The sequence below is a fragment of the Myotis myotis genome, unplaced genomic scaffold, assembly GCF_014108235.1.
Source record: "Myotis myotis isolate mMyoMyo1 unplaced genomic scaffold, mMyoMyo1.p scaffold_m19_p_4, whole genome shotgun sequence".
NCBI classification, from domain to species: domain Eukaryota; kingdom Metazoa; phylum Chordata; class Mammalia; order Chiroptera; family Vespertilionidae; genus Myotis; species Myotis myotis.
Genome location: NW_023416346.1, coordinates 11,199,362 through 11,224,914, shown reverse-complemented (window position 1 = coordinate 11,224,914; position 25,553 = coordinate 11,199,362). Strand labels below are relative to the sequence as shown.

Below are 25,553 nucleotides of genomic sequence, written 5' to 3'. Positions count from 1 at the left end.
CAGCTAATTCTCACAGCCAATTGGCCTGGAGGTCATATCCTCCCAGTGTTACCTACAACAATCAAGGCTTAATTACAACAAGACTGTGCACAAAGCCCACAAGGGGGTGTACCAAGAGTGTCTACCTCAGGTAATTGGGGAAGCTGAGCCACTGGGCCCTATAGGACACCTAGCACAGAAAGCCACTCTACCAACACAGGGAAGCATAAAAAATGTGGAGACAAAGAAACAGGACACAAATGACAGAAATGGAGGAAAGCAAACTACTGGATATAGAGTTCAAAACCACACTTTTAAGGTTTTTCAAGAACCTTCTAGAAACTGCCAATAAATGTAGTGAGATCCTCAAGAAATCTAGTGAGACCCTCGATGTTGTGATAAAGGACCAACTAGAAATTAAGCATACACTGACTGAAATAAAGAATATTATACAGACTCCCAACAACAGACCAGAGAATCGCAAGAATCAAGTCAAAGATTTGAAATACAAAGAAGCAAAAAACACCCAACCGGAAAAGCAAAATGAAAAAAGAATCCAAAAATACGAAGACAGTGTAAGGAGCCTCTGGGACAGCTTCAAGCGTACCAACATCCGAATTATAGGGGTACCAGAAGAAGAGAGAGAGAGCAAGATATTGAAAACCTATTTGAAGAAATAATGACAGAAAACTTCCCCTACCCCGTGAAAGAAATAGACTTACAAGTCCAGGAAGCACACAGAACCCCAAACAAAAGGAATCCAAAGAGGACCACACCAAGACACATCATAATTAAAATGCCAAGAGCAAAAGACAAAGAGAGAATCTTAAAAGCAGCAAGAGAAAGAAACTCAGTTACCTACAAGGGAGTACCCATATGACTGTCAGCTGATTTCTCAACAGAAACTATGCAGGCCAGAAGGGAGTGGCAAGAAATATTCAAAGTGATGAATAGCAAGAACCTACAACCAAGACTACTTTATCCAGCAAAGCTATCATTCAGAATTGAAGGTCAGATAAAGAGCATCACAGATAAGGAAAAGCTAAAGGATTTCATCACCACCAAACCAGGATTATATGAAATGCTGAAAGGTATCCTTTAAGAAGAGGAAGAAGAAGAAAAAGGTAAAGACACAAATTATGAACAACAAATACACATCTATCAACAAGTGAATCTAAAAAGCAAGTGAATACATAATCTGATGAACAGAATGAACTGGTGATTATAATAGAATCAGGGGCATAGAAAGGGAATGGACTGACTATTCTTGGGGGGAAAAGGGGTGTGGGGGATGTGGGAAGAGACTGGACAAAAATCGTGCACCTATGGATGAGGACAGTGGGTGGGGAGTGAGGGCAGAGGGTGGAGTGGGAACTGGGAGGAGGGGAGTTATGGGGGGAAAAAGAGGAACAAATGTAATAATCTGAACAATAAAGATTTAATTAAAAAACAAAGAAAAAACTTAAGCCTGGATGGCATGGCTCAGTGGTTGAGCGTCGATCTATGAACTGGGAGGTCACAGTTCAGTTCCCGGTCAGGGCACATGCCCTGGTTGTGGGCTCGGTCCCCAGTGGGCGGTGTGCAGCAGGCAGCCAATCCATGATTCTCTCTCATCATTGATGTTTCTCTCTCTCTCTCCCTCTCCCTTACTCTCTGAAATCAATAAAAATACATTTTAAAAAATTTAATATGTCTTTGTTGATTTTAGAGAGAGGAAGGGAGAGGGAGAGCAAAAGGGAGAGGGAGGGAGGGAGGGAGAGAGAGAGAGCGAGAAACATCAATTATGAGAGAGAATCATGGATCAGTTGCCTGCTGCCGGCCCCACACTGGGGATCGAGCCTGCAACCAGGCATGTGCCCTTGACTGGGAATTGAACTGGTGACTTCCTGGTTCATCGGTTGACGTTCAACCATTGAGACACATCGGTCGGGCTACCTCTCCCTATTTAAAACCTCCCATTATACTTAAGATAAATACCCAAATTCTTAGCAGATATTGCAAAGACCATTTCTTTTAAACCAGAAAGTGGCCAGCACAGTGTCGACCTGCTTACCAGATCAACATCAGAAAAATAAGCCCAGGCTTTGCAGTCAAACTCATCGGCAGTGGGCGCCATCTGATGTTGCACTTTCCAAAAGTAAATTCTGGTTTCATTGGGCTCCACAAACTTTTTTCTAGGTTCTGTTCCTTGCCTCTGATCTTCCTCATACGAAATAAGGCTGGAGTAGAAGGAGTAGGGACGAGAGGCCTGGTTTTTGAAAGTTACCTGCAGAGCAAAACAGAAAAAGAATGCAAGTATTGTAGCGTTTACATCCCTAATCGTAATGCCTATTTTGGCTCTGTCCAAGTTTTAATACCCAGAGAAAGTGGTATAGGATGGCTATTGTAAGAACCCAAACCTAAAGATCTATAGAGGAAATGCTGAGGAATTTTTGAATTAACAATGTTTTAAGGCATGGACTCAAAGGAGGAAATTCCTAAAGAGACCATAATCTCACGACTTGCTTGGTACTTAAGGTTCTTCATGACAAATTTCAGGATGAATGCACATAATCTTTTTAAAAGCCCGGTTTTCAGATTTGAAAAAAAATGATACGTTTCATAGGACATATGAAAAGTAAAATACAAATCAAGGCACCATCCCATAATTTTATACCCTTCTATATCCTTAATGTAAACCATCAATTGGGACAATGATTGACGATTTTGGGGAAAAAATAAAACTAATTTGACCTTTGGCTCCCACAATGCACCAAAATAACTTTGTCTATAGAAATTTTGATGGTTAAAAAGTTAATTTTTAAGAAATTAAATTGTAAAAGAAAGTTCAAGAATAGGTGATTTTAAGAAAAAAGTCTCTGTATGGGGAAGGATTTTTATAAACATGAAAGCTATGAAAGTGGCATAAAGAAAAGATTATAGCAGCGGTTCTCAACCTGTGGGTCGCCAACCTGTGGGTCGTGACCCTTTTGGGAGTCGAACGACCCTTTCACAGAGGTCGCCTAAGACCATCAGAAAACACATATATAATTACATATTGTTTTTGTGATTAATCACTATGCTTTAATTATGTTCAATTTGTAACAATGAAAATACATCCTGCATATCAGATATTTACATTACGATTCATAACAGTCGCAAAATTACAGTTATGAAGTAGCAACGAAAATAATTTTATGGTTGGGGGTCACCACAACATGAGGAACGGTATTAAAGGGTCGCGGCATTAGGAAGGTTGAGAACCACTGGATTACAGGTTACTTCCTGTTTTTAATGAAAAAACCACTATATATAAAATTAAGAGACAACAAACTTGGAAAAATACTATTCACTAAAATGATCAATGATCTATAATATATGAGAATATAAATTAATAAGAAAAGCACTGCCTCCAAAATTGTCAAATGTGCAAAGAATATTAAGAGATCATTCGTTACAGAAAGTCTTAAACTGTTCACATACATTTCACTTTTAGAATTTTATCCTAGGAAAAGTTGTTATTGCAGCATTATTTAAATAGTGAAAAAAACCTATTATAGGGTTATTCAAAGTGCATGGTTAAGTAAACCATAAATTCATGTAATAGACTATTAAGCAATCACTTTAAAAATATACTTAGGAAGTATTTTTAAATGACATTAGAAATGTTTATGATATATTTAATCAAAATAGGAGAATTATACATTGTATAATTTTGAATACACAAACAGAAGAATACATAGGAAAAAAGAACATACACCAAAATGATATTTATGAGATTATTTTTCAACTTCTTTATTTTCTATATTTTTTAAAAATGATAATACATTATTTTTATACTCAGAGACAAAAAATACACAGGATTCATTTCCTTGTGATTCCATTGTCCTCAACTCACCCTGATATTGTCTTCGACTTCTGCTCTTATACATGGCCCCAGGAGTCCCAAGTGTTCATTCAATTCTCCACGGTATAAGGGCTGAGTAAAGGAGCCATCAGTAAACTCCTGGAAAACCACCTTCTTGAACTGAGCCCTGAAGACAAAAGCAGAGGAAAAGCAATATCTTTATGGACCAGGTGTGTAGAAACACCTCACCTTCTTTTTTTTTCCTTTAAAAAAATATATTTATTGATTTCAGAGAGGAAAGGAGAGGGAGAGAGAGATAGAAACATCAATGATGAGAGAGAATCATTGACCGGCTGCCCCCACACACTCCCCACAGGGGATGGAGCCTGCAACCTAGGCATGTGTCCTGACTGGGAATTGAACTGTGACTCCTGGTTCCTAGATCGATGCTCAACCACCGAGCCATACTGGCTGGACAAGGATGTCCCAGTTTCAGGGCTTTTGCACTTCCTGTTCCCTTTGCGTGGACACATCTCTTAGAGCTGATCTATCATCATTTAGGTCTCAACTCCATAAAGGATTTCTCTGACCACCACAGCTAAAGTAACACCCCAGTGTTACTCTATCATATTATTCAATTCTATCTTCTGAATAGCATCATCAAGAGCCCCTATTTATTTTTCTTTTTTTTTTGATTTTTTAAAAAATTAAATCTTTATTGTTCAGATTATTACAGTTGTTCCTCTTTTTTTCCCCCCATAGCTCTCCTCCACCCAGTTCCCACCCCACCCTCTGCTCTTACCCCTCCTGTCCTCATCCATAGGTGTACGATTTTTGTCCAGTCTCTTCCTGCATCCCCACACCCCTCTCCCCCCAAGAATTGTCAGTCCACTCCCTTTCCATGCCCCTGGTTCTATTATATTCACCAGTTTACTCTCTTCATCAGATTTTTTTATTCACTTGATTTTTATATTCACGTGTTGACAGATATGTATTTGCTGTTCATAATTTTTATCTTTACCTTTTTCTTCTTCCTCTTCTTAAAGGATACCTTTCAGCATTTCATATAATCCTGGTTTGGTGGTGATGAACTCCTTTAGCTTTTCCTTATCTGTGAAGCTCTTTATCTGACCTTCAATTCTGAATGATAGCTTTGCTGGATAAAGTAATCTTGGTTGTAGGTTCTTGGCATTCATCACGTTGAATATTTCTTGCCACTCTCTTCTGGCCTGCATTGTTTCTGTTGAGAAATCAGCTGACAGTCGTATGGGTACTCTCTTGTAGGTAACTGACTTTTTTTCTCTTGCTGCTTTTAAGATTCTCTCTTTGTCTTTTGCTCTTGGCATTTTAATTATGATGTGTCTTGTGTGGTCCTCTTTGGATTCCTTTTGTTTGGGGTTCTGTGTGCTTCCTGGACTTGTAAGTCTATTTCTTTCACCAGGTAGGAGAAGTCTTCTGTCATTATTTCTCCAAATAGGTTTTCAATATCTTGCTCTCTCTCTTCTTCTGGCACCCCTATAATTTGGATGTTGGTACGCTTGAAGTTGTCCGAGAGGCTCCTTACACTATCTTCATATTTTTGGATTCTTTTTTCTTTTCCGGTTGGGCATCTTTTGTTTCTTCGTATTTCACATCTTTGACTTGATTCTTGGGATCCTCTTGTCTGCTGTTGGATCTCTGTATATTATTCTTTATTTCAGTCAGTGTATGCTTAATTTCTAGTTGGTCTTTTTTCATATCTTCCAGGGTCTCACTAAATTTACTGGCGGTTTCCAGAAAATTCTTGAAAAACCTTATAACAATGGTTTTGAACTCTATATCCAGTCGTTTGCTTTCCTCCATTTCTATCATTTGTCACCTGTTTCTTTGTCTCTGCATTTTTTATGCTTCCCTGTGTTGGTAGAGTGGCTTTGTGTGCTAGGTGTCCTATAGGGCCCAGTGGCTCAGCCTCCCCAATTACCTGAGGTAGACACTCTTGGTGCACCCCGTTGTGGGCTTTGTGCACAGTCTTGCTCTAGTTAAGCCTTGATTGTTGTAGTTATCACTGGGAGGAATTTATCTCCAGGCCAATTGGCTGTGAGAATCAGCTGTGTCTGCAGTGGGAGAACTTTTGTGCTGGAGACACCCTTCTGGGGAAAGACTTGCTTCAGTGGGGCTTTGGTGCTCACTGAGTCTGCCCCCTGAGTGTGTCCCTTATGGATCTGAGGAGTTATAATCTGGATGGTCCCACTCTGACCACTTGGTACACTGGCTCTTGGATCTAAGGAGGTGGTAATTTAGCCTCTGCCTGAGGCTACCCAGCAGGAGCTACAAAGAGATCTGCAGATTCCCCTTCCTCTTTGGGGGTTTGGAGGTGCCCAGATGAGGCCCAGCTGTGAAGCAATGCAAGCTGCTGTGGGGCCTTGGGCCTTCTCTTGGAAGTTCTGGGTCTGTCTGGCCCAGCTGCAGTTTGTTAGGTAATATTCAGATTGCAACGGGCCAAGGCATTCATATGCAAAAGCCTCTGCCACAGCCTGGGTGGGGCGGGGTCTCAGGGAATCAACAGGGTGGAGCTAGCAGCTATGGCTGATCCTCAGCCCTGCTCTAAGGGGCCCCGCGTCTTAGTGTCCCTGTAACAGCTGCAAGCATCTCTGAGGCAAAGCCTCCCTTAAGTTCCGAGTTTTGCCTGCTGCCAGACAGTCCAGTTTCTCCCCGAATGAGTCCTGGGTCCTCAGAGACTTCCCCGAACTGGAGTTCAGAGCAGTCGGGAGCTTGTGACTCCCTCCCGATTCAAAAAGACAGCGGCGTCCTCAGGTGCCAGCCCCTTTCCGTGAGTGCTCGAGCCTCCGTACCTCTGCACTTTACTTCCACACCTCCTCTGAGTCTCGGTGTGCTTTTCTCTTTCCTTCTAGTTGTAGAATTTCCACTCAGCCAGCCTTCCTGTAGTTCTGGATGATGTCTGTTTTGTCTTTTCATTGTATTTTTGAAGTGGTTGTGGGAGGCAGCACTTTCCAGTGTTTACCTATGCCGTCATCTTGGTTTCTCCCCTTTATTTTTCTATTAATTTATTATCTTTTGCCCTCCCCAACAGAATGTGAGCTCCTACTTTGCTGCACTCATGCCTACAAAATTGTCTGCCATGTAGTAGGTGCTCAATAAATATTTGATGACTGCAATAAACTCTTATGTTTACCTTCCAAATTTCTCTGTTTTCTCTCCCCTGCCCAACCTCCTTCTGTTCCCCTAACTTTGCCCTCTGTACCCCCAAGCACCATGAAAAACTTTTCCTACATCCTCAACTTTTTTGTCACACACTTCACTTCTTCCTCCTGCCTCTTCAGGGCTCTCTCATGACACTATGACTATTATGGCAGCTCATAAGGCTGATAAAGTTGACTTTCTTCCTACTCTCCATTGCTGCTTCTTGACTCTGACACTTCTACCCTTCTGTAAGCCCCTCTCCTTCTCCTCCATCCCACCAGAGTACGAGTTTCATGCCATCTGGATTTACCATCCTCTAACTTTCATTGTTGGGCTCATCTAACCTCCCATTTACTCCTCAGCTTCATCTAGACCAGTGGTTCTCAACCTTCCTAATGTCATGGCCCTTTAATACAGTTCCTCATGTTGTCGTGACCCCCAACCATAAAATTATTTTCGTTGCTACTTCATAACTGTAATTTTGCTACTGTTATGAATCGTCATGTAAATATCTGATATGCAGGATGTATTTTCATTGTTACACATTGAACATAAATAAAGCATAGTGATTAATTACAAAAACAATATGTAATTATATATGTGTTTTCTGATGGTCTTAGGCGACCCCTGTGAAAGGGTCATTGGACCCCCAAAGGGGTCGCGACCCACAGGTTGAGAACCGCTGAATTCTAGACATTGCCATCTGGTTCTCAGGGGTCTATAAAGCCACCTGGAGTTACACTGCTGCAGACTGGCTGTCCCTTTCCTATTGTTTCAGTATTTGGTAAAATCAAAGGTCACCATAGCAGGACCAAGGAATAATCAACGTACCCATACCTGTTTCTTGGTGCATGGGGGGATTTGCTCAATCCATAATCCCAGAGCTGCTCCACTGCAGCAATAAAATAATGTCGTGTCTTCTTTTGAAAGCTGCGAGGGTCCTGACGTTCATCCTCACCATATATATCAAAATCCTCTCTCTTCGTTTCCGTTGAGAAGGTATCATCATAGTCAATGTCATGTTCCTCTGACTGAAGAGGAGTAGGGGTTATTTCCCTTTGATGGTGTTTCAAGACGGGTGGATTTTGAAGGCCCAATCTTCCGGTCCCGCCTTGTTTTGCCCAGGTGGCCTCACTTTGGGGCTTCTCTTGTCTTTCGTTTATTGCTGCTATTGAATGATTGTTTTCATAAGGGTCTAGGGGTGAAATGGTGTCTTTTGTCTTAACAGTTATATTTTGTTGTGACTTCTCTTGGGATTTCCACTCTTCTCTTGGTATCTGGGTAGCATATTGATTATCCCAGGCAAAGAGATCTAGCAGCCTGGCGGGAGTCTTTTCAGAGCTTTCGGCTGCCCATTTCGGAAAAGCCATTTTTCCAGGTTCATTTACTTTGTTCAATTTAACAGCGTCCTGTGTTTTCTGAAGGAAGATCTCTTCTACCAGATCCCCGTGGCCAGGAGAACCATTGCCAGTTTTCGTAGGCAAAGAGTCTACCTGATGAATATGAACTTCAGGAAGAGATTCCACTTTGCCAGATGCTTCAGACAAGCCTGGTTCCAAGAGAACAGGATCCTCAGGTTTCTTGTATATGAGTGAGTTTGTAGCACTTTCTCCCAGAGAGCTAATATTTTCTTGACCTCTCATCATTTCCATTAGGAAGGCTAAAGAGAGATTTCTTTTGTCTCCTTGTAAGAAAGGACTGCTTTCTTGGACTCCAGAACTCCTTTCCCTAAAGGTATAGGCTGGTGCTAGATGAGAAGGGTTGTCTTGGGGTGGGATCTTGGTCACATCTGTAGGTCTAATTGATGGAAATGCTGATGCCTTTACAACGGGTAATGCAGACCCATCTGTTTGATTGATGCCATGACTTCTCATAGAAAAACCTGGTAAGAGGGACTGAGTAATGGCCCTTTTCTTCTTCTCATGGTACTCTGTCTGTGTGACGGCATCCTGGGCCAAATATTTCATGTTTTTGGACCACTGGGTTGAGGCATCATTCAAAATTACACCCCCTTGAAGCTTTATTTCTTCTGTTGGGAGTCTAAAGTGTTTTAAATCCCTCTTACCACGCTGAGCAATAACATTCTGTGGACTTGGATTAGGACTTGGATACTTCTCTGTCACTTGTTTTGTTTGATTTCCCAAGCCTTCCAAGTTTGCTTCCTCTCTTATTTTTGAGAAATGGGTCATGTGAATCCCTGCTCTAGTTGCTGAATCATTTAATGACCTGGGGCCTTGAAGTATTGGAGTATATGCGCTCTCATTTAAACTGTCTACATTTTGCTTAGTGCTTAATAAAAAAAGGTCCTTCAGCAACTTTTTAGTGCCACTCACTGTATACACGTGAGGCAAAACTACGTTCTCTTGGATTAATTTTTCCTTCATTCCTCTCTCTTCCTGGGATAGTTTTGCTTGATTGTGTGTATCGTTTTCTTGGCTATTAGTCAAGTTAGTAAAAAATATGTCTTTACTGTTTGGAGAAATCATCTCTTTGAGTCCCTGGTCCTTTGTAAACTCATCCTCTTCTACTACCACTTTATTCTTCTCTGACAAGAAATTCTGACCGTTCACAGGTTTTTCTGATCCTAAAGGTATCAATTGCTTTGGATCAGGCCTCTGTCCAGAGCTTAGGGAGTTCTTGTCATGGGTCTTTTTCATCCAATTTGCTGAATCTGGCAAGATGGATGTATCTGGATTTTCTGCACCTACTGGAACAGAGTCCTCTTTTTTATGGTGGACCATTTCCATACTTTTTGGTGAAGTAGTTTTATTTGACACATAATTTAGCCCCAAAGCTGTCGTATTTTTGTCCATGAGCATTTCATCAGGAATCAAAGAAGTCACTTCTTGAACCTCATCATTACTTTTTAATGTAATATCTTGCCAGACTGATGTACTATTCTCAATTAATAATGTTGGGCCATCAATGTGAGTCTTTCTATTCATTGTTGAGATAACTGGTGCCTTGTTTGTCTTTACTAAAGAGACATTAATTTTGAATGAAGAATTATCTTTGGTCAGTGAAGTAGGTTCATGGACTCTTTCCTCTTTAAATAACCTATCACTCTCCATTGATGATACATGTTCTCCTAGTGAACTTTCTTGACTATTCATTAAAGCTGCTTCTAACAACTTGGAATCATTATCTTCCTTACTTAAGTCCAAAGGCACACCAGACCCAATAAGGAGAGATGCATTTTTGTCCAATACAATGGTGCCTAATTGATTACTAAAGTGAACTGGCATATCTGTGGGTCCTAAGGAACCTGTCTTTTCAGTACCTGCTGTCAACTCTTCTGATGAAATTGTTGGTAAAGTCATTAGATTGCTTGATAAATTAGAAATTGTTAAATCAAGGTTCTTTGAGTCTACTTTTATAGTTGACCCCAAATTCTCGTTTAATCTTAATTGTAGTTCTGGCTCAGGAGTAAATACTCTGTCCCTACTGTTATGGAGCTCTGGCCTGAGATGTGCCATTTCAGATAGGCCTTTGTTTCTTTCTATTGGTCCAGGTAAATGATCATCAGCCTCATATGTGGCTTCTTGGAGATCAGATAAGGATAATCCATGTGGAGTAGGGTTCTGTCCCAAGAGCATCAACAAATCATCAGGGGAAACACTTTGTACTTCATGCAGCGGTGTTCTCTCTCCAGACCAAAGCTCAATCTTCTCCATATCATTTTCTGGAGTTGTAGTGCCTCTAAATTGATCTTGCCTAGTGCTGGGGTGCCTTGAATTCCGGGAGAAGCTTCTGGGTCCAATGACATACTTCTCATTCAGCAAGGAAGTTGGAATGTCTTCATATGGATCCTCATAATAATCACCAGTGTTTCTGTTGTTACAATTAGAAACCTTCAGTAAGGCTGTCATGCCTCTGTTCCGAAAGTCTGAGTTGTGGCACCCCAGAACCCACAGACCTGGAGATGAGAAAGAATAAGACTCTGGTTACTCATAACCTAGGTACCAAGTTAGTTTTGTGTTAGAGGGTATCTCCTATTCCCAGAAGAATGAAAAAATACTAATTGGTTACCATTATAGGTAATTGGTATGTGTATTCTAAACCTGTAACAGTAGTTTAGCAATGGTAGCAAAAGTGAGATTTGCATGGCTGCTGTTGTGGTATATCTGTTTGTGACCATAAGAAAGGGTTGTGATTAAAAGTGAATAGATGTTGGAATAAAAATGGAGAAATGTAATTAGCATGCACAATAGTGGAGAGTCTTAATAGTCGCACAGAGCGCTAATGATGACAGTGCCTTAACTCAGGAAAGGTGATATAGGCTAGCTGTTATTGCTATATAACAGTGGCACAGGTTCTAGAGTCAGATTGCCTGGATTCAAATCCTAGCCCTACAATTTACCAGCTATGTGACTTAGAGAAAATCAATTGAGCTCTCTGAGTTCTAGTTTTCCAGTTTATAAATGAGGCTAATAGTATCTAGCCCATCATATAATGCATTCTAATCATATAACACAATGCCTAGCATCCACAGCATCACCAATTTGCACAGTAAATAAGCACAAGGGAGTAGGATTTAGGATTAGAATACACATACAAATCCCACCACAATTTTAGCAATATTAATTTCTACTGTGGCCAGGTTTATCCAATGAAGGAATTTCATGGTAGTAAAGTAGAAGCATACGCATAAGTGAAAAAAAATACATATCTGAATAAAAATAAATTTAACACATCAACCTATATAATAAAAGCATAGTATGCAAATTGTCCCCTCGACCAGGAGTTTGCCCAGGAGTTGGACCAGGCGGCGGGGCCGGCCAGGAGAAGGGAGGGAGGCCCTGGCCAGCAGCTGGCAGCCACTAGGGACCCTACCAGTGCAGGACCCTACCACTGGGCCTCTAGTTAGTGAATAAATCTCAATCCAACAGCTTAAAGAAGAGTTGATTTTTGTAATGAAAAACTCAATAAAATAAATCACCAAATAAAAATAAGAAATTTCATATATAAAAAATTTGAAATAAAAAAGGAGATATAATCACTGATGCACAAAAGGATTATAATTTCCTTGAAGAAAATTCAGCGGCCAGTCTCCTCTAACTTCTGGCACAGGCATAAAATGCCTGGGCAAGTTTGAGACTTGATCAGCACTACAAATATATAGATCAGCCTTGTGCCTCAATAATCTAACCAGGGAGTCAGTAAGCTAATTTTGTAAGCTGTTATCAATCCTGGAACTTGTTCTTATCAAAGTAACCCAGAGAGACAGAGCAGAGCCTACCACAAGCGGGTACAAGCACATTTCAGGCTTCAAAAGACAAGAGCTCTTCAATCAGCCAAGGCTAGTACAATATCCTAGTATGGAATATTAAGCAATCTTTTATAATGATGATGTTCATATATATTTACTGGCATAGAAAAGTATCAAATATATTAAGTGGAAAAAAAAGGTTACAAAACATGATATAAATATGCTTTTTATTGATTTCAGAGAGGAAGAGAGAGGGAGAGAGAAACATCAATGATGAGAGAGAATCATTGATCAGCAGCCTCCTGCACACCCCCTACTGAGGATCAAGCCCACAACCCGGGCATGTGCCCTTGACCGAGAATCAAACCGTGACCTCCTGGTTCATAGGTCAACACTCAACACTGAGCCACACCAGCTGGGCTAAAGGTAGTTTTTAGAGCAAAGACTTTTAAGTAACTTAATGTGGCGCTGTCATTAAAATACCTTGCAATTACCCGAAATCACTTGAACCACTTAATATCTGCCCAAATGTGGGCCAGTGGACCAAAAAGCATATGAGTGGCTAGTGGTGCAATCACAGCTGTTACTAAAAGAATAATGTAGCCCTAACCGGTTTGGCTCAGTGGATGGAGTGTCGGCCTGCAGACTGAAGGGCCCCAGATTCGATTCCGGTCAAGGGCATGTACCTGGGTTGTGGGCACATCCCCAGTGCGGGGTGTGCAGGAGGCAGCTGATTGATGTTTCTCTCTCATCGATGTTTCTAACTCTCTGTCCCTCTCCCTTCCTCTCTGTAAAAAATCAATGAAATATATTTAAAAAAAAGAATAATGTAAATAACTAACCTGGGTTTTCCATTGACATGAAGACAGTTTCTCCGGACAACGGGAATAGGGTAAGTGTGTCTTCGAAGACTGTTTTGTGTTTGAAGGTATATCCAGAGAAGAAGACAGAAAGGAAGTCAGTCTGTGCTCCAACACTTAGAATGTACCAGTAAGCCACCTCATGCAAGCAAATCGACAGCTGCAAACTATCAAAAACATAACCATTGATGCCTGCAAAAGAAATGGAGATCAAGAGGGTTTAGCAGTATCAGGGTTTACTAGTTTGGATTGTCGTGATAGGATTAGAAATGATGGTTATGTCCAAGAAGCGATAGCATTATACCTTCCAGAAAAGTCGATTGTTAATACTTGGTCAGCTAGGTCCTAATCCCAAGGGCAGGGGAGTCATAGACCATCATGGTAGAGATGGCTTTGAGTGCTATATGGGGGTGTGGGTGGGGAGCAGGGGATTTGCATGGTCTCAAAGTGTCTCCCTCCAAACTGCTTATAGTTGCAAGGGGGAAAGGAGTAACCAGACAGAGGAAAACTCAGAAAGAAAAACAAATTTGATCAGGTGAACCAAATGAATATGTTAATGTTCCAGATTCAAGGACTAACGGGTTTCCAAAAAGCAGGACAGCCCGGCCGGTGTGGCTTAGTAGTTGAGCATCGACCTATGAACCAGGAGGTTATGGTTTGATTCCGATCAGGGCACATGCCCCAGTGTGGGGCGTGTAGGAGGCAGCTAATCAATGATTCTCTCTCATCACTGACGTTTCTACCTCTTTCTCCCTCTCCTTCCTTTCTGAAATCAATAAAAATATTTTTAAAACTTTTAAAAAGTTCGCCAAATATTTGTTGCTTTCTAAATAAAAAATATGTTTTATGATCATATGCATTTATATAAAATTGTATATGTTTGTATATAATGATTTTTAAGGAACTATGACTTGCATGGCAGATAAAGCAATCCACTATATGGTCATCAATTTGGCTTCAATTTCCCTTTGTCTATTACTCATTAGACGGGTGCTGCTTTACTTACTGTGCATGATGTTGGAAACTTGGAAGTCTGGATCCTGGGGCTGCATTCCATCTGCATTGGGGAGGAAGCGCTGCATATTCTCTGTGAGGTACCAGCTTCGGTTCTCATCAAATATAGAAAACAGGATGACATTTCTCTTGTCTGACATCATCTGTTAATTACACACATTGAAACAAGGAAATACTACTACCATTGTCAAGTAAGAATTTGCTGTCTACAATAGAAGTGATAGCATGCATGTGCTATATCTATAATCCTTTGGTTCAATTCCATTTCTCCATAGGTCACTATTATGGCATGGACCAGAGCTTGGGAGTGGGAGTGGGTGCTATGGGCAGTAAGTATATGTTTTCTGTTTGTTTGTTTGTCTGTTTATCCTCACTTGAGGATATTTTCCCACTGATTTTTAGAGAGAGTGGAAGAGAGAGGGAAAGACTGAAAGAAATATCAATGTGAGAGAAACACATCAATTGATTGCCTCCTGCACGCATCTGACCAGGGCCCAGGCTGGGAAGGAGCCTGCAACTGAGGTACATGCCCTTGACCGGAATCGAACCAGGGACCCTTTGGTCTGCAGGCCGACATTCTATCCACTGAGCCAAAACGGCTAGGGCAGCAGTAAGCATATGTTCAAAGCGAATGTATCCTCAGGACAAGAGGTTGACTGGACCCATTAAACTTCATTTATTCTGGAGACAAAGCCATACGATGACTGATTTTTTGGTACAGTCTGTAGCCTCATTCTTTTTTTTTTTTTAATATATTTTATTGATTTTTTACAGAGTACAGAGAGGAAGGGAGAAAGACAGTTAGAAACATCGATGAGAGAGAAACATCGATCAGCTGCCTCCTGCACATCTCCCACTGGGGATGTGCCCGCAACCCAGGTACATGCCCTTGACCGGAATCGAACCCGGGACCCTTCAGTCCGCAAGCCGATGCTCTATCCACTGAGCCAAACCGGTTTTGGCGCCTCATTCTTTCCATGTTCAGAATAGAGGAGTTTTACTCGTAAAGACCCAAGTGATTATTCAGTGTCTTTCTTAAATAAGTTAGTCACGTCAAGTAAGATTAATGCCTTTCCTAAATTTCCATCTAGCAACTGCCCTTCCACAAGGCTACCAATCTATTAAAAAAAATTAAAAATAGGCGCTGCATTGTTTGGCCCAGTTGATAGAGTGTCAATCCTCGGACTAAGGGACCCAGGTTCAATTTCGGTAAAGGGCACGTACTTCAGTTGCAGGCTCATTCCCCAGCCCTGGCTGGGGCACATGAGGGAAGCAACCTGTAGAGGGCCGCCAGGGAGGCACCTAGGCATTTTCTTATATTATTGTCAGCTGAACTCAGAGCTTAGGCAGAGCCACGCCTTGGGGACATGCTTCCCCAATAAGGCTGGACATGTTAATCAGGCAGGGGCGGAACTAGATATGTAAATCTAGGCCTTTAAAATAAACCTGCTGTGTGGCTCAGCCCGCTTTTTGCCGCCTCTCCATCAGAGAGGATGGCGCCCACCTGGCCCCAGCTTAAAATCTATTTCTGCGTCTTGGTCTTTCTTTAATTTCTTAATCCCCAGCTCCTCCACTCAGCAAATGGACTGTTTCCTTTTCCATGCGGGACATGGAAAAGAGAGAAACAGCCCCCCACAGCAACCAATCAATGTTTCTCTCTCTCTCTCTCTCTCTCTCTCTCTCTCTCTCTCTCTCTCTCTCTGTCTCTCCCCCTCCCTTCCACTCTCTCTAAAAATCAATAGAAAAATATCGAGTGAGGATTAACAAAAAAAAAATTTAAAAATATTTCAATTGATTTTTTAGAGAGAGAAAGGGAGAGGATAGAAAGATGGAAACATTGATGAGAGAGAATCATCGATCAGCTGCCTCCTGCACGGCCCCTATGGGCGATCGAGCCTGAAACCAAGGTACATGCTTTTCACCTGAATCGAACCTGGGACCCTTCAGTCCACTCGCCAATGCTCTATCCACTGAGCCAAACTGGTTAGGGCAAAAAAAAAATTTTTTTTTAAATAGAAAACAGAGATCAAATAATAAAGCTCAGATGAACTGCAAAATGTTAACTATTATTAATACCTTAAGTTTTCTGTTGAAAAAATTTTAAGTGTTTTTCAGAAGATCAATTTGTATAAGAACCAAAGTTATGAGTTAGTCACTTAACTGAATCTTCTAAAATTTAATGTGTAAACTTCACTAATATGTATCAATTTCATTTTGCATAATCTACTGCTACACAAAGCAAAATGCTGATGGGAAGAGATTAAAGTATATATACGTATATATTATTTTATTTTATTTTATTTTTTAGACGTACATTTTAGTCCTCTTCCCCCAAATAGTGGAGAAACCATAATTAGGAAAAATTTGTCAAGACAGGTACTTGGCCAAATTGATGCCTCTGGGTTTGTGTACCACTTTTTTTTTTTTTTGCATTAAAATTCATGTGCTTTAGTCTCTAAACCAATGAAGTGTTTTCAGATTAGTAGGAATCTTATGTATCATAACCAAATGGACATATAGTCAAGCCTCAGCAACATGGCCATGAGTTTTTGTGAAGTAAGTTTTCTTATTCAGAGAATTAAACTTTATTTTTTAAAGTAGCAGAAGTGGTCCAAATTCTAGTCATATTCTGAAATATTTTATATCTTTCCCTGTATTTTGCTCAGCAAATATTTACTGAACTCTAGAGAAGTCTAGGCTGTGATAAGATTTGTGTGTCATCAAAAAATAGGTGATAATTGCCCTAAGCCGGTTTGGCTTCGTGGAAAGAGCGCTGGCCTGTGGACTGAAGGGTCCCTGGTTAGATATCAGTCAAGGGCACATGCCCAGGTTACGGGCTCGATCCCGAGTGGCGTGCAGGAGGAAGCCAATTAATGATTCTCTCTCATCACTGATGTTTCTATTTCTCTCTGAAATCAATAAAAATATATTTTAAAAAATAAAAATAAAAATAGGTGATAATTGAGCATATTAAAAGGGGCAAGATCACCTACAAGGAGTGGAATTTTAGACTGGGTATGAGTATTGGAGAAATAATAGGGCCCAGGTCTCCTATTTATCCAGCAGGCAAGATTATTACACCAAACTCAAAATCAATTAACACCTGAGAGACCCAACGCATTTCTTTTACTGGCCAATATCGCAGATGACTATACTGTCTGCATTCTACCGGGAGACATACACCGAGGGAGTATAGGAAATCTTATGTGGAAGTTCCTATACATCATGTCATTTTTAGCTTCAAATAAGCACTTGGAAAGAGAAGAACTCACCTGGTTTCCACTTTGATCTACAGATTCTTTGTAGCAGATGAGGAGAGGGCCAATGAGCCCTGAAGCCAGATCTCTCTCTTGATTAACGAAGCTTGAATAATATCGCGTCAGGCACCGAGGATCTGATTTAGTTGGCCCATCTTCTACAGTCACTGTCCATCTGTACTTGAATATATTTCCTGGCAGAATTGGCATATCTTTCAGATGTTTCACACCTACCCACATTCCAAACCCCAGAATAGCTTGATTAGAATATAACAAGCCACATATTGGTAATCATGTTGCTATTGCAAGAGCTCTATACATCTAGATGTACATATGTTTTTCAATAAATGGAAACTAAATTTGTACCTATTACAAGTTTAAGATTCATACAATTTTTAAAAAATATATTTTTACTGATTTCAGAGAGGAAGGGAGAGGGAAGGAGGGAGGGAGGGAGGGAGGGAGGGAGGGACGGAGAGAGAGACAGACAGACAGACAGATAGAGACATCAATGATAAGAATCACTGACTGGCTGCTTCCTGCATGCCCCACACTAGGGATCAAGCCTGCAACCTGGGCATGTGCCCTGATCAGGAATTGAACCATGACCTCCTCGTTCATGGGTCGATGCTCAACCACTGAGCAATGCCGTTGGGCACCCCCATAATTTTCTAAAACTACATATGTGTGTTTAAAGCAACAATTATAGCATTTTCTTGTGAGCATTATAAAGTACATAAATGAAATACATCTGGAAATTGTAGCATAAAGGATTGTGGGTGATAAATGTGCCTATATGGTGCAAAACAGCTGGGCAGGCCCAGCACAATTTTAGTTGTTATTGAGACTGTGACCTCATCTGTACCTACAGGTAAGTAAGAACTATAAAACTGAGTTAACACTTACCTTTTGGCCATCTCCCTTCATGCAAAGGCCTGACATCAGTGATTCCATGAGGGAAGATGTTATATGGTCGGCTTGCTTGATTCTTAAATATAATCTGAAAGTATAAATGAGCTAGAAGATCAAGTCCTAAGACAACCAGGATCAAGAAGAAAAGTGTGGCCTATAGCCAGAGAACAAAAGCTTCTCTACATCCACATTACTGGGGTTTGTTCTTTTTTTCAAGATTCTTTTGTCTATGGGGTTCCTTTGCAATTCTATCTATATTTTAGGATTAGCTTGTCAATTTCTGCAAAAAAGGCAGTTGGGATTTTGATAGGGATTGACTTGAATCCTAATAATAAAAGGCTAATATGCAAATCAACCAAATGGCAGAACAACTGGTTGCTATGAGGCGCACTGATCGCCAGGGGCAGACGCTCAATGCAGGAGCTGCCCCCTGGTGGTCAGTGCACTCTCACAGGGGGAGTGCCGCTCAGCTAGAAGCCCTGAGCCAGTTTCATGGCTGACTAGTGCAGGGGTGGCAGCAGCACTAAGGATGTCCGACTGCTGGCCTAAGCTGTCAGATGGACATCCAACGAGGGCTCCCGGACTACAAGGGAGTGCAGCCCGGACTGAGGGACCCCCCCACCCAAGTGCATGAATGTTGTGCACTGGGCCTCTAGTCTATAGATAAATTTGGAAGAGTCTTAACAGTAATTGATTCTTCCAATCCATGAACATAATATGTCTTTCCATTTATTTACATCTTTAAATTATCTAAGCAGTGGTTAGTAGTTTTCAGTGCACAAGTCCCTTTTTGTTAAATTTATTCCAAATCATTTTATTCTTTTTTGATATTATAGTGAATGAGATTATTTTCTTAATTTCGTTATCAGAGTATTAACTGATAAGAATATACAGAAATATAATTTTTTAATATTGATTTTGTATCTCACAACCTTGCTAAACTTGTTTATTCTAACAGCTTTTTAGCAGGATTTTCTACAAATAAGATTATGTTATTTACAAATAATCTTCCTTTTCAATCCAAATGCTTCTAATTCCTTTTTGTGTGTGTGTGGCTCATTTCACTGGCTTCCAGTGCAATATTAAATAGAAGTGACAAGAGTGGACATCTTAACTTGTTCCCAATCACTAGGGGAAAACATTCAGTTTTTCACCACATTATAAAGTTTTCTTAGATGTTCAAGTTAAGGACCTTGACTTCTGTTGCTAGTTCACTCAGAGTTTTTTCCGATCATGAATGGGTAGTGGATTTTGTCAAACCCCTTTCTCCAACTATTACGTGATCATGTGCTTCTTTCTTTTACTGAAATACTATGGTGTAGTTCATTACAGGCTGTCCAAAAATAGACTATGAGCCAAATTTGGCTCACAGGCAATAGTGTGCTGATTCCTGTACTATATAATTGGTGGGAAAAGTTTTAGAAGGGTATGTATCAAAGCCTAAGCAATGAATATTTCAAAGGAGTGGCAGGTTTAATGAGTGGCATTAAATTTGTATTGTATACACTCATATTTTTAAACCAATTTATAATACACATTTATTTGTGTAGTATTTATGATTTTGAAAAGATAATGCCCATTAGAGATAAGGCTGAATTATGAAGTTTTGAGAATCTCAAATCCCTCCAGACTTTTTCTTCTTACCCAACCTTATAGCTTTCCCTCAACTTACCAACAGTGTATCTCCAACTTCTCCATAAAGTAAAGGTCCCAGGATTCCTGATTCATATTGAATAGCTTCACGAGTTTTAAATGTTTCATTTGTGTATGCCATAAATCGGACTTTTTTGTACTTTCTACCAATACGCTGAGGACCATTATTCAAATATAGACTTTTATAACTGCTGTATGAGAAACAAAAAGATGAGAGGTTGGCGAGCAACTAAGATGGCGGCATAGGTGAACACCGGGAAATTATTGCCTCACACAACAATCGGCCTGCGGACTGGGGGGTCCCAGGTTCGATTCCGGTCGAGGGCGTGTACCTGGGTTGCGGGCACATCCTCAGTGGGGGATGTGCAGGAGGCGGCTGATCGATGTTTCTCTCCCATCGATGTTTCTGACTCTCTATCTCTCTCCCTTCCTCTCTGTAAAAAATCAATAAAATATATTTAAAAAAAAAAAAAAAAAGAAAGAAAAAAAAAAAAAAAAGAAAATTACCGCAAAGGACTGAGCAAACATCATCCAGAACAACAGGAAGGCTGGCTGAGTGTAAATTCCACAACTAGAAGGAAAGAAAAGCACGCTGAGAGCCAGAGGCGCTGCGGAGGTGAAGTGCAGAGGTACGGCGGCTCGCGCGCGCGGAAAGGGGGTGGTGCCTGAGGACGCGGCTGTCTTTTTGAATCACAAACTCCCGAGGGCTCTGAACTCCGGTTCCTGGAAGTCTCTGGGGACCCAGGACTCATACGGGGAGAGGCTGGTCTGTCCGGCAGCGGGCGAACTTGAGGGCGGCTTTCCCTCAGAGGTGCTTGCAGCCGTTACCGGAACACTGAGAAGCGCGACTCCGGGCGGAGAATCGGCCATGGCCGCTTTCTCCGCCCTCTGACTCCCTGAGACCCCGCCCCACCCAGACTGCGGCAGAGGCTTTTGCATGTGAATGTACCTAACTGCAGCCGAACCAGGCAGACCCGGAACTTCCAAGAGAAGGCCCAAGGCCCCGCAGCGGCTTGCATTGCTTCACAGCTGAGCCTCTTCGTGGCTCCTGCTGTGTGGCCTCAGGCAGAGGCTGAATTAGCACCTCCTTAGATCCAGGAGCCACTGTACCCAGTGGTCAGAGGGGGTCCATCCAGACTGCAACTCCTCAGATCCATAAGGGACGCACTCAGGGAGCAGACTCAGTGAGCACCAAAGCCCCACTGAAGCAAGTCTTGCCCCAGAAGGGTGTCTTCAGCACAAAGTTCTCCCACTTTAGACACAGCTGATTCTCACAGCCAATTGGCCTGGAGGTCAATTCCTCCCAGTGATTCTACAACAACCAAGGCACCAAGAGTGCACCAAGAGTGTCCACCCCAGGTAACTGGGGAGGCTGAGCTACTGGGCCCTACAGGACACCTGGCGCACAGGGCCACTCTATCAACACAGGGAAGCTGCCAAAATGCGGAGACAAAGAAACAGGCCACAAATGGCAGAAATGGAGGAAAGCAAACGATTGGATATAGAGTTTAAGGCCACGGTTATAAGGTTTTTCAGGAATTTTATGGAAACCGCCGATAAATTTAATGAATCCCTCAATAAGTATAGGGAGACCATGGAGGACATGAAAAAGGACCAACTAGAAATTAAGCATACACTGACTGAAATAAAGAATAATTTACAGAGATCCAGCAGCAGAGAAGAGGATCCCAAGAATCAAGTCAAAGATTTGAAATACAAAGAAACAAAAAATACCCAACCGAAAAAGAAAAAAGAAAAGAGATTCCAAAAATATGAAGATAGTGTAAGGAACCTCTGGGACAACTTCAAGCGTACCAACATCAGAATTATAGGGGTACCAGAAGGAGAGAGAGGGCAAGATATTGAAAACCTTTTTGAAGAAATAATGACAGAAAACTTCCCCTACCTGGTGAAAGAAATGGACTTACAAGTCCAGGAAGCGCAGAGAACCCCAAACAAAAGGAATCCAAGGAGGACCACACCAAGACACATCATAATTAAAATGCCAAGAGCAAAAGATAAAGAGAGAATCTTAAAAGCAGCAAGAGAAAGACAGTCAGTTACCTACAAGGGAGTACCCATACGACTGTCAGCTGATTTCTCAACAGAAACCATGCAGGCCAGAAGAGACTGGCAAGAAATATTCAAAGTGATGAATAGCAAGAACCTGCAACCAAGATTACTTTATCCAGCAAAGCTATCATTCAGAATAGAAGGTCAGATAAAGAGCTTCACGGATAAGAAAAAGCTAAAGGAGTTCATCACCACCAAACCAGCATTATATGAAATGCTGAAAGGTATTCTTTAAGAAGAGGAAGAAGAAAAAGGAACTCTTACCATTTGCCACAGCATGGATGGAACTTGAGAGCAGATAATTACCACAGGATCTCACTCATTTGTGGAATATAATGAACAACATAAGCTGATGAACAAGGACTGATCCAGAGACGGAGAGGCATTGATTGGACTGTCGGGACTTGGAGGGAAGGTAGGGGAGGGTGGGGGTAAGGGGGAAAGATCAACCAAAGGACTTATATGCAAGCAGATAGGCCTAACCAATGGACATGGACAACGGGGGGGTGAGGGCATGAGCGGGGGTGGGGGGGTGGGGGGTAGAGGGTAACGTGGGGACAAGGACACATATGTAATATCTTAATCAATAAAAAATATATTAAAAAAAAAAAGATGAGAGGTTGAAATGGAGAATTCTAGGGAGAGGACAGGTAGCTAAAATTTAACTCTAAAACAGCTGAATGATTTAATCAAGGAAAAGAGTGGGAAAAGTACAAGCATCCTTGATGCTTAACTATTTTTTAAAATTAAAACTTTATTGTTGAAAGTATTACATGCCCCCTTCTTTCCCCCATTAACCCCTTCTAGCCTGCCCCAGCCTGTCCCAGGCCTTCACCACCCTACTGTCTGTGTCCATGGGTCATGCATATATGCATACAAGTTCTTTGGTTGATCACTTCCCACCTACCTACCCACCCCCACTTTCCTCTGAGATTCTGCATTCTGTTCTATGCTTTTATGTCTCTGGATCTAGTTTGTTCATCAGTTTATTTTGTTCATTCGATGCCACGTAGGAGTGAGATCATGTGATACTTGTCTTTCTCTGACTGGCTTATTTCACTTAGCATACCACTCTCCAGGTCCCTCCATACATCCTTGATGCTTAGCTATTTTAGTTTCCAAACATATTAATGTACTTGACATTTGACGTCATACCTGCACCTACCTCAAATGTGGTTTGAAGATTTATTGTTCTGAATAACTAGGCAGAACTTTTTGCGTATTGGGAAGAGATAGTAGCAAGAGTCAAAAGGTGCTTACCTGTCATTGGGGGAGGGGACTGAGGGAGCATAGTCCCAGTCCTCCTCTTCAGCAGCAATATAGTGGACCCAAGTTTTAGGATGCTTCTTGGCAACTGAGCGGGCTTGGATAAAGGCAGAAGGGTCATCATCATCAAACCTGACAAGATCCATGTCAGAGTCGTAAGTATCATCATCCTCATATTCCTCTTCTTGATTATTTTTCTTCCGTAGTTGGGGTTCCTCTGGGCAGCTATCCACTTTAACATAAGCTTCCATACCATCTGGAGTCAGACAAACAAAACAATGTCAAATTCCTACAAAACTTTCTTGCCTTAACTTCTGGCATCATTCTCTGTCATTAGGCCTTCAAGGCCCTCCCTCTTTTTTTTTTTAAAAAAAATGTATTTTTATTGATTTCCTAGAGGGAGAAAGAGAAAGAGACAGAAATAGAAACATCAATGATGAGAGAGAATCATTGATCAGCTGCCTCCTGCATGCCCTACATTTTCTCATAAAACATCTCTTCAGCTATGTATGACCTGCCATCTCTCCACAGTATCAAGGCCTAGGTAATGGGATCAGGCTGGAAAACCAATAATATACTGTCCTCCTCACTTTTGCCACTTCATTTATCCTGAACCCATCTACCTTGCCTCTATCACAGGTATTTAACTAAAATGTCACCAATACTACAAGTACTCAAGCCCTCTTATACTCAAGGCAACATCTTTACTCTGAAAGCTGGCAACCAGGGAATCTCAGTTGAGGTCTAACATAATCCTATACTGGACAGTGGACAGAAAATGTAATTAAAATAAGAGCTGGATACTTATCATACTAGTTTTTAAGATCCACAAGTATTACCATGTTGGTGCGAAGAGATATGGCAAAACAGTAGAAACTGGCCAAGGTCCATCAGGTGTGTCTGAGCAGTAAGGAAAGTTATTGGTGAGATCTCCAAGGAGGCCTGTCGATGGTTCCTCACAAGAAATGTGTGACCTTCAAGGAAAATTGAGTGCACTTCGGGGGCGGTGCCCATTCCAATCACATGCCAGTAGACCAATTTCTTGTGACATCCGATCAGACCTGTAAAGTTGTAATAAGATAGCTATGATCATGAAGTAGAGAAACTGAAATGGAAAACACTGTCTAAGATAGGATGGACAGCCTGGCCGGCGTGGCTCAGTGGTTGAGCATCGACCTATGAACCATGGGTTCACAGTTCAATTCCCAGTCAGGGCACATGCCGGGTTGTGGACTCAGCTGATCAATGATTCTCTTATCATTGATGCTTCTATCTCTCTCTCCCTCATCATTCCTCTCTGAAATCAATGAAAACATTTACAAAAGAATAGGATGAACAAATTGACTTTATAAAGTTTATTATCTTGACTTGGAACCAAACTTTCTAAGGGCTCTGGGGCACTGTGAAAGCAACAGCTCTTGCCAGAGTCAGGAATGATTGTCATGCTGCTAATTCCAATGGGTATTCTTAGTTTTCATTTGCACCTGTTGACCATTCATTCCTTCTTGTGATTCTCTTCTTCACTGGCCTCTATGCCAACACCTCTCTGGGTTTTGTTCCCCTGTTGTTTAAAGTGCTTCTTCTGTCTCCTTCCCTGATCCCTCCTTCTCTACTCACCCATGAGATGACAGATCACCTCAGTGCTCAGCTTTAGGCCTTATTTTCTTGTTGATCAATATTTTCTCCCTGATCAATAACATCGATTCTCATGGTGTTAATGATCATCTATATGCTGATAACTCTCCTGTTTCAGACCTCTCCCATAACTCCAGGCTCATACAACAACCTTTTCACTATCTTCACCTGGATTATTTCATAAAACCCACACATCCAAAATCAAATTTGAGATCTTTATTACCTCATCTTCTTTCAGAGAGCCTCGTTTCAGTGATTGGTACCATCCTGCATTCAATTATGTGAAAGTTATTACAGTCTTCACTCTCACTTTTTACATCCAATCTAACACCAATTGTGACAATGTGATTAATAACACTAATATTTACTGAGCATTTTTTTATTTCAAGCACTGTCCAAAGTCTTTTCCACGTTTTAACTCATTCACTCCTCACAATAACCCTATGAATGTAGAAATTACTATCATCCTCCTTCTCTTAGAGGAAACTCATGTCCAGGGAGGTTCATTAACTTGCTCAAATTTGAACCCAAGCAACTAAATATTTAGATATCATACTGTTAACTATTAGGGCACAGCTGTTTTCTATTTTGGCTCCCGGAGCCTTCAAATATATTTATTTTTCACTATCATTACTACCCCAACCATCTTAAGCCAAGCTAGCTACCATGATCTCTTACCTCAACCACTG

At 41.3% G+C, this 25,553-nt stretch overlaps 1 protein-coding gene across 4 annotated transcripts in view; it reads right to left on the bottom strand.

The window, feature by feature from the left end:
* The window catches only part of F8 (coagulation factor VIII), a 97,818-nt gene that overhangs the window by 43,003 nt on the left and 29,262 nt on the right, over window positions 1–25,553 (bottom strand). For all 4 annotated transcript variants that reach the window (XR_004966916.1, XM_036304845.1, XM_036304848.1 and 1 more), the window contains 10 exons: window positions 24,069–24,290; window positions 23,224–23,485; window positions 19,910–20,081; window positions 18,232–18,325; window positions 17,341–17,555; window positions 14,061–14,211; window positions 13,037–13,246; window positions 7,823–10,901; window positions 3,857–3,992; window positions 2,033–2,245 (listed from right to left, as the gene is read on the bottom strand). Coding sequence is in view for 3 of the 4 variants with exons in the window: in XM_036304845.1 (XP_036160738.1) it covers window positions 2,033–2,245; window positions 3,857–3,992; window positions 7,823–10,901; window positions 13,037–13,246; window positions 14,061–14,211; window positions 17,341–17,555; window positions 18,232–18,325; window positions 19,910–20,081; window positions 23,224–23,485; window positions 24,069–24,290 (4,754 nt within the window). In the remaining variant the exon portion in view is untranslated. The remainder of the gene's footprint in view (window positions 1–2,032; window positions 2,246–3,856; window positions 3,993–7,822; window positions 10,902–13,036; window positions 13,247–14,060; window positions 14,212–17,340; window positions 17,556–18,231; window positions 18,326–19,909; window positions 20,082–23,223; window positions 23,486–24,068; window positions 24,291–25,553) is intronic.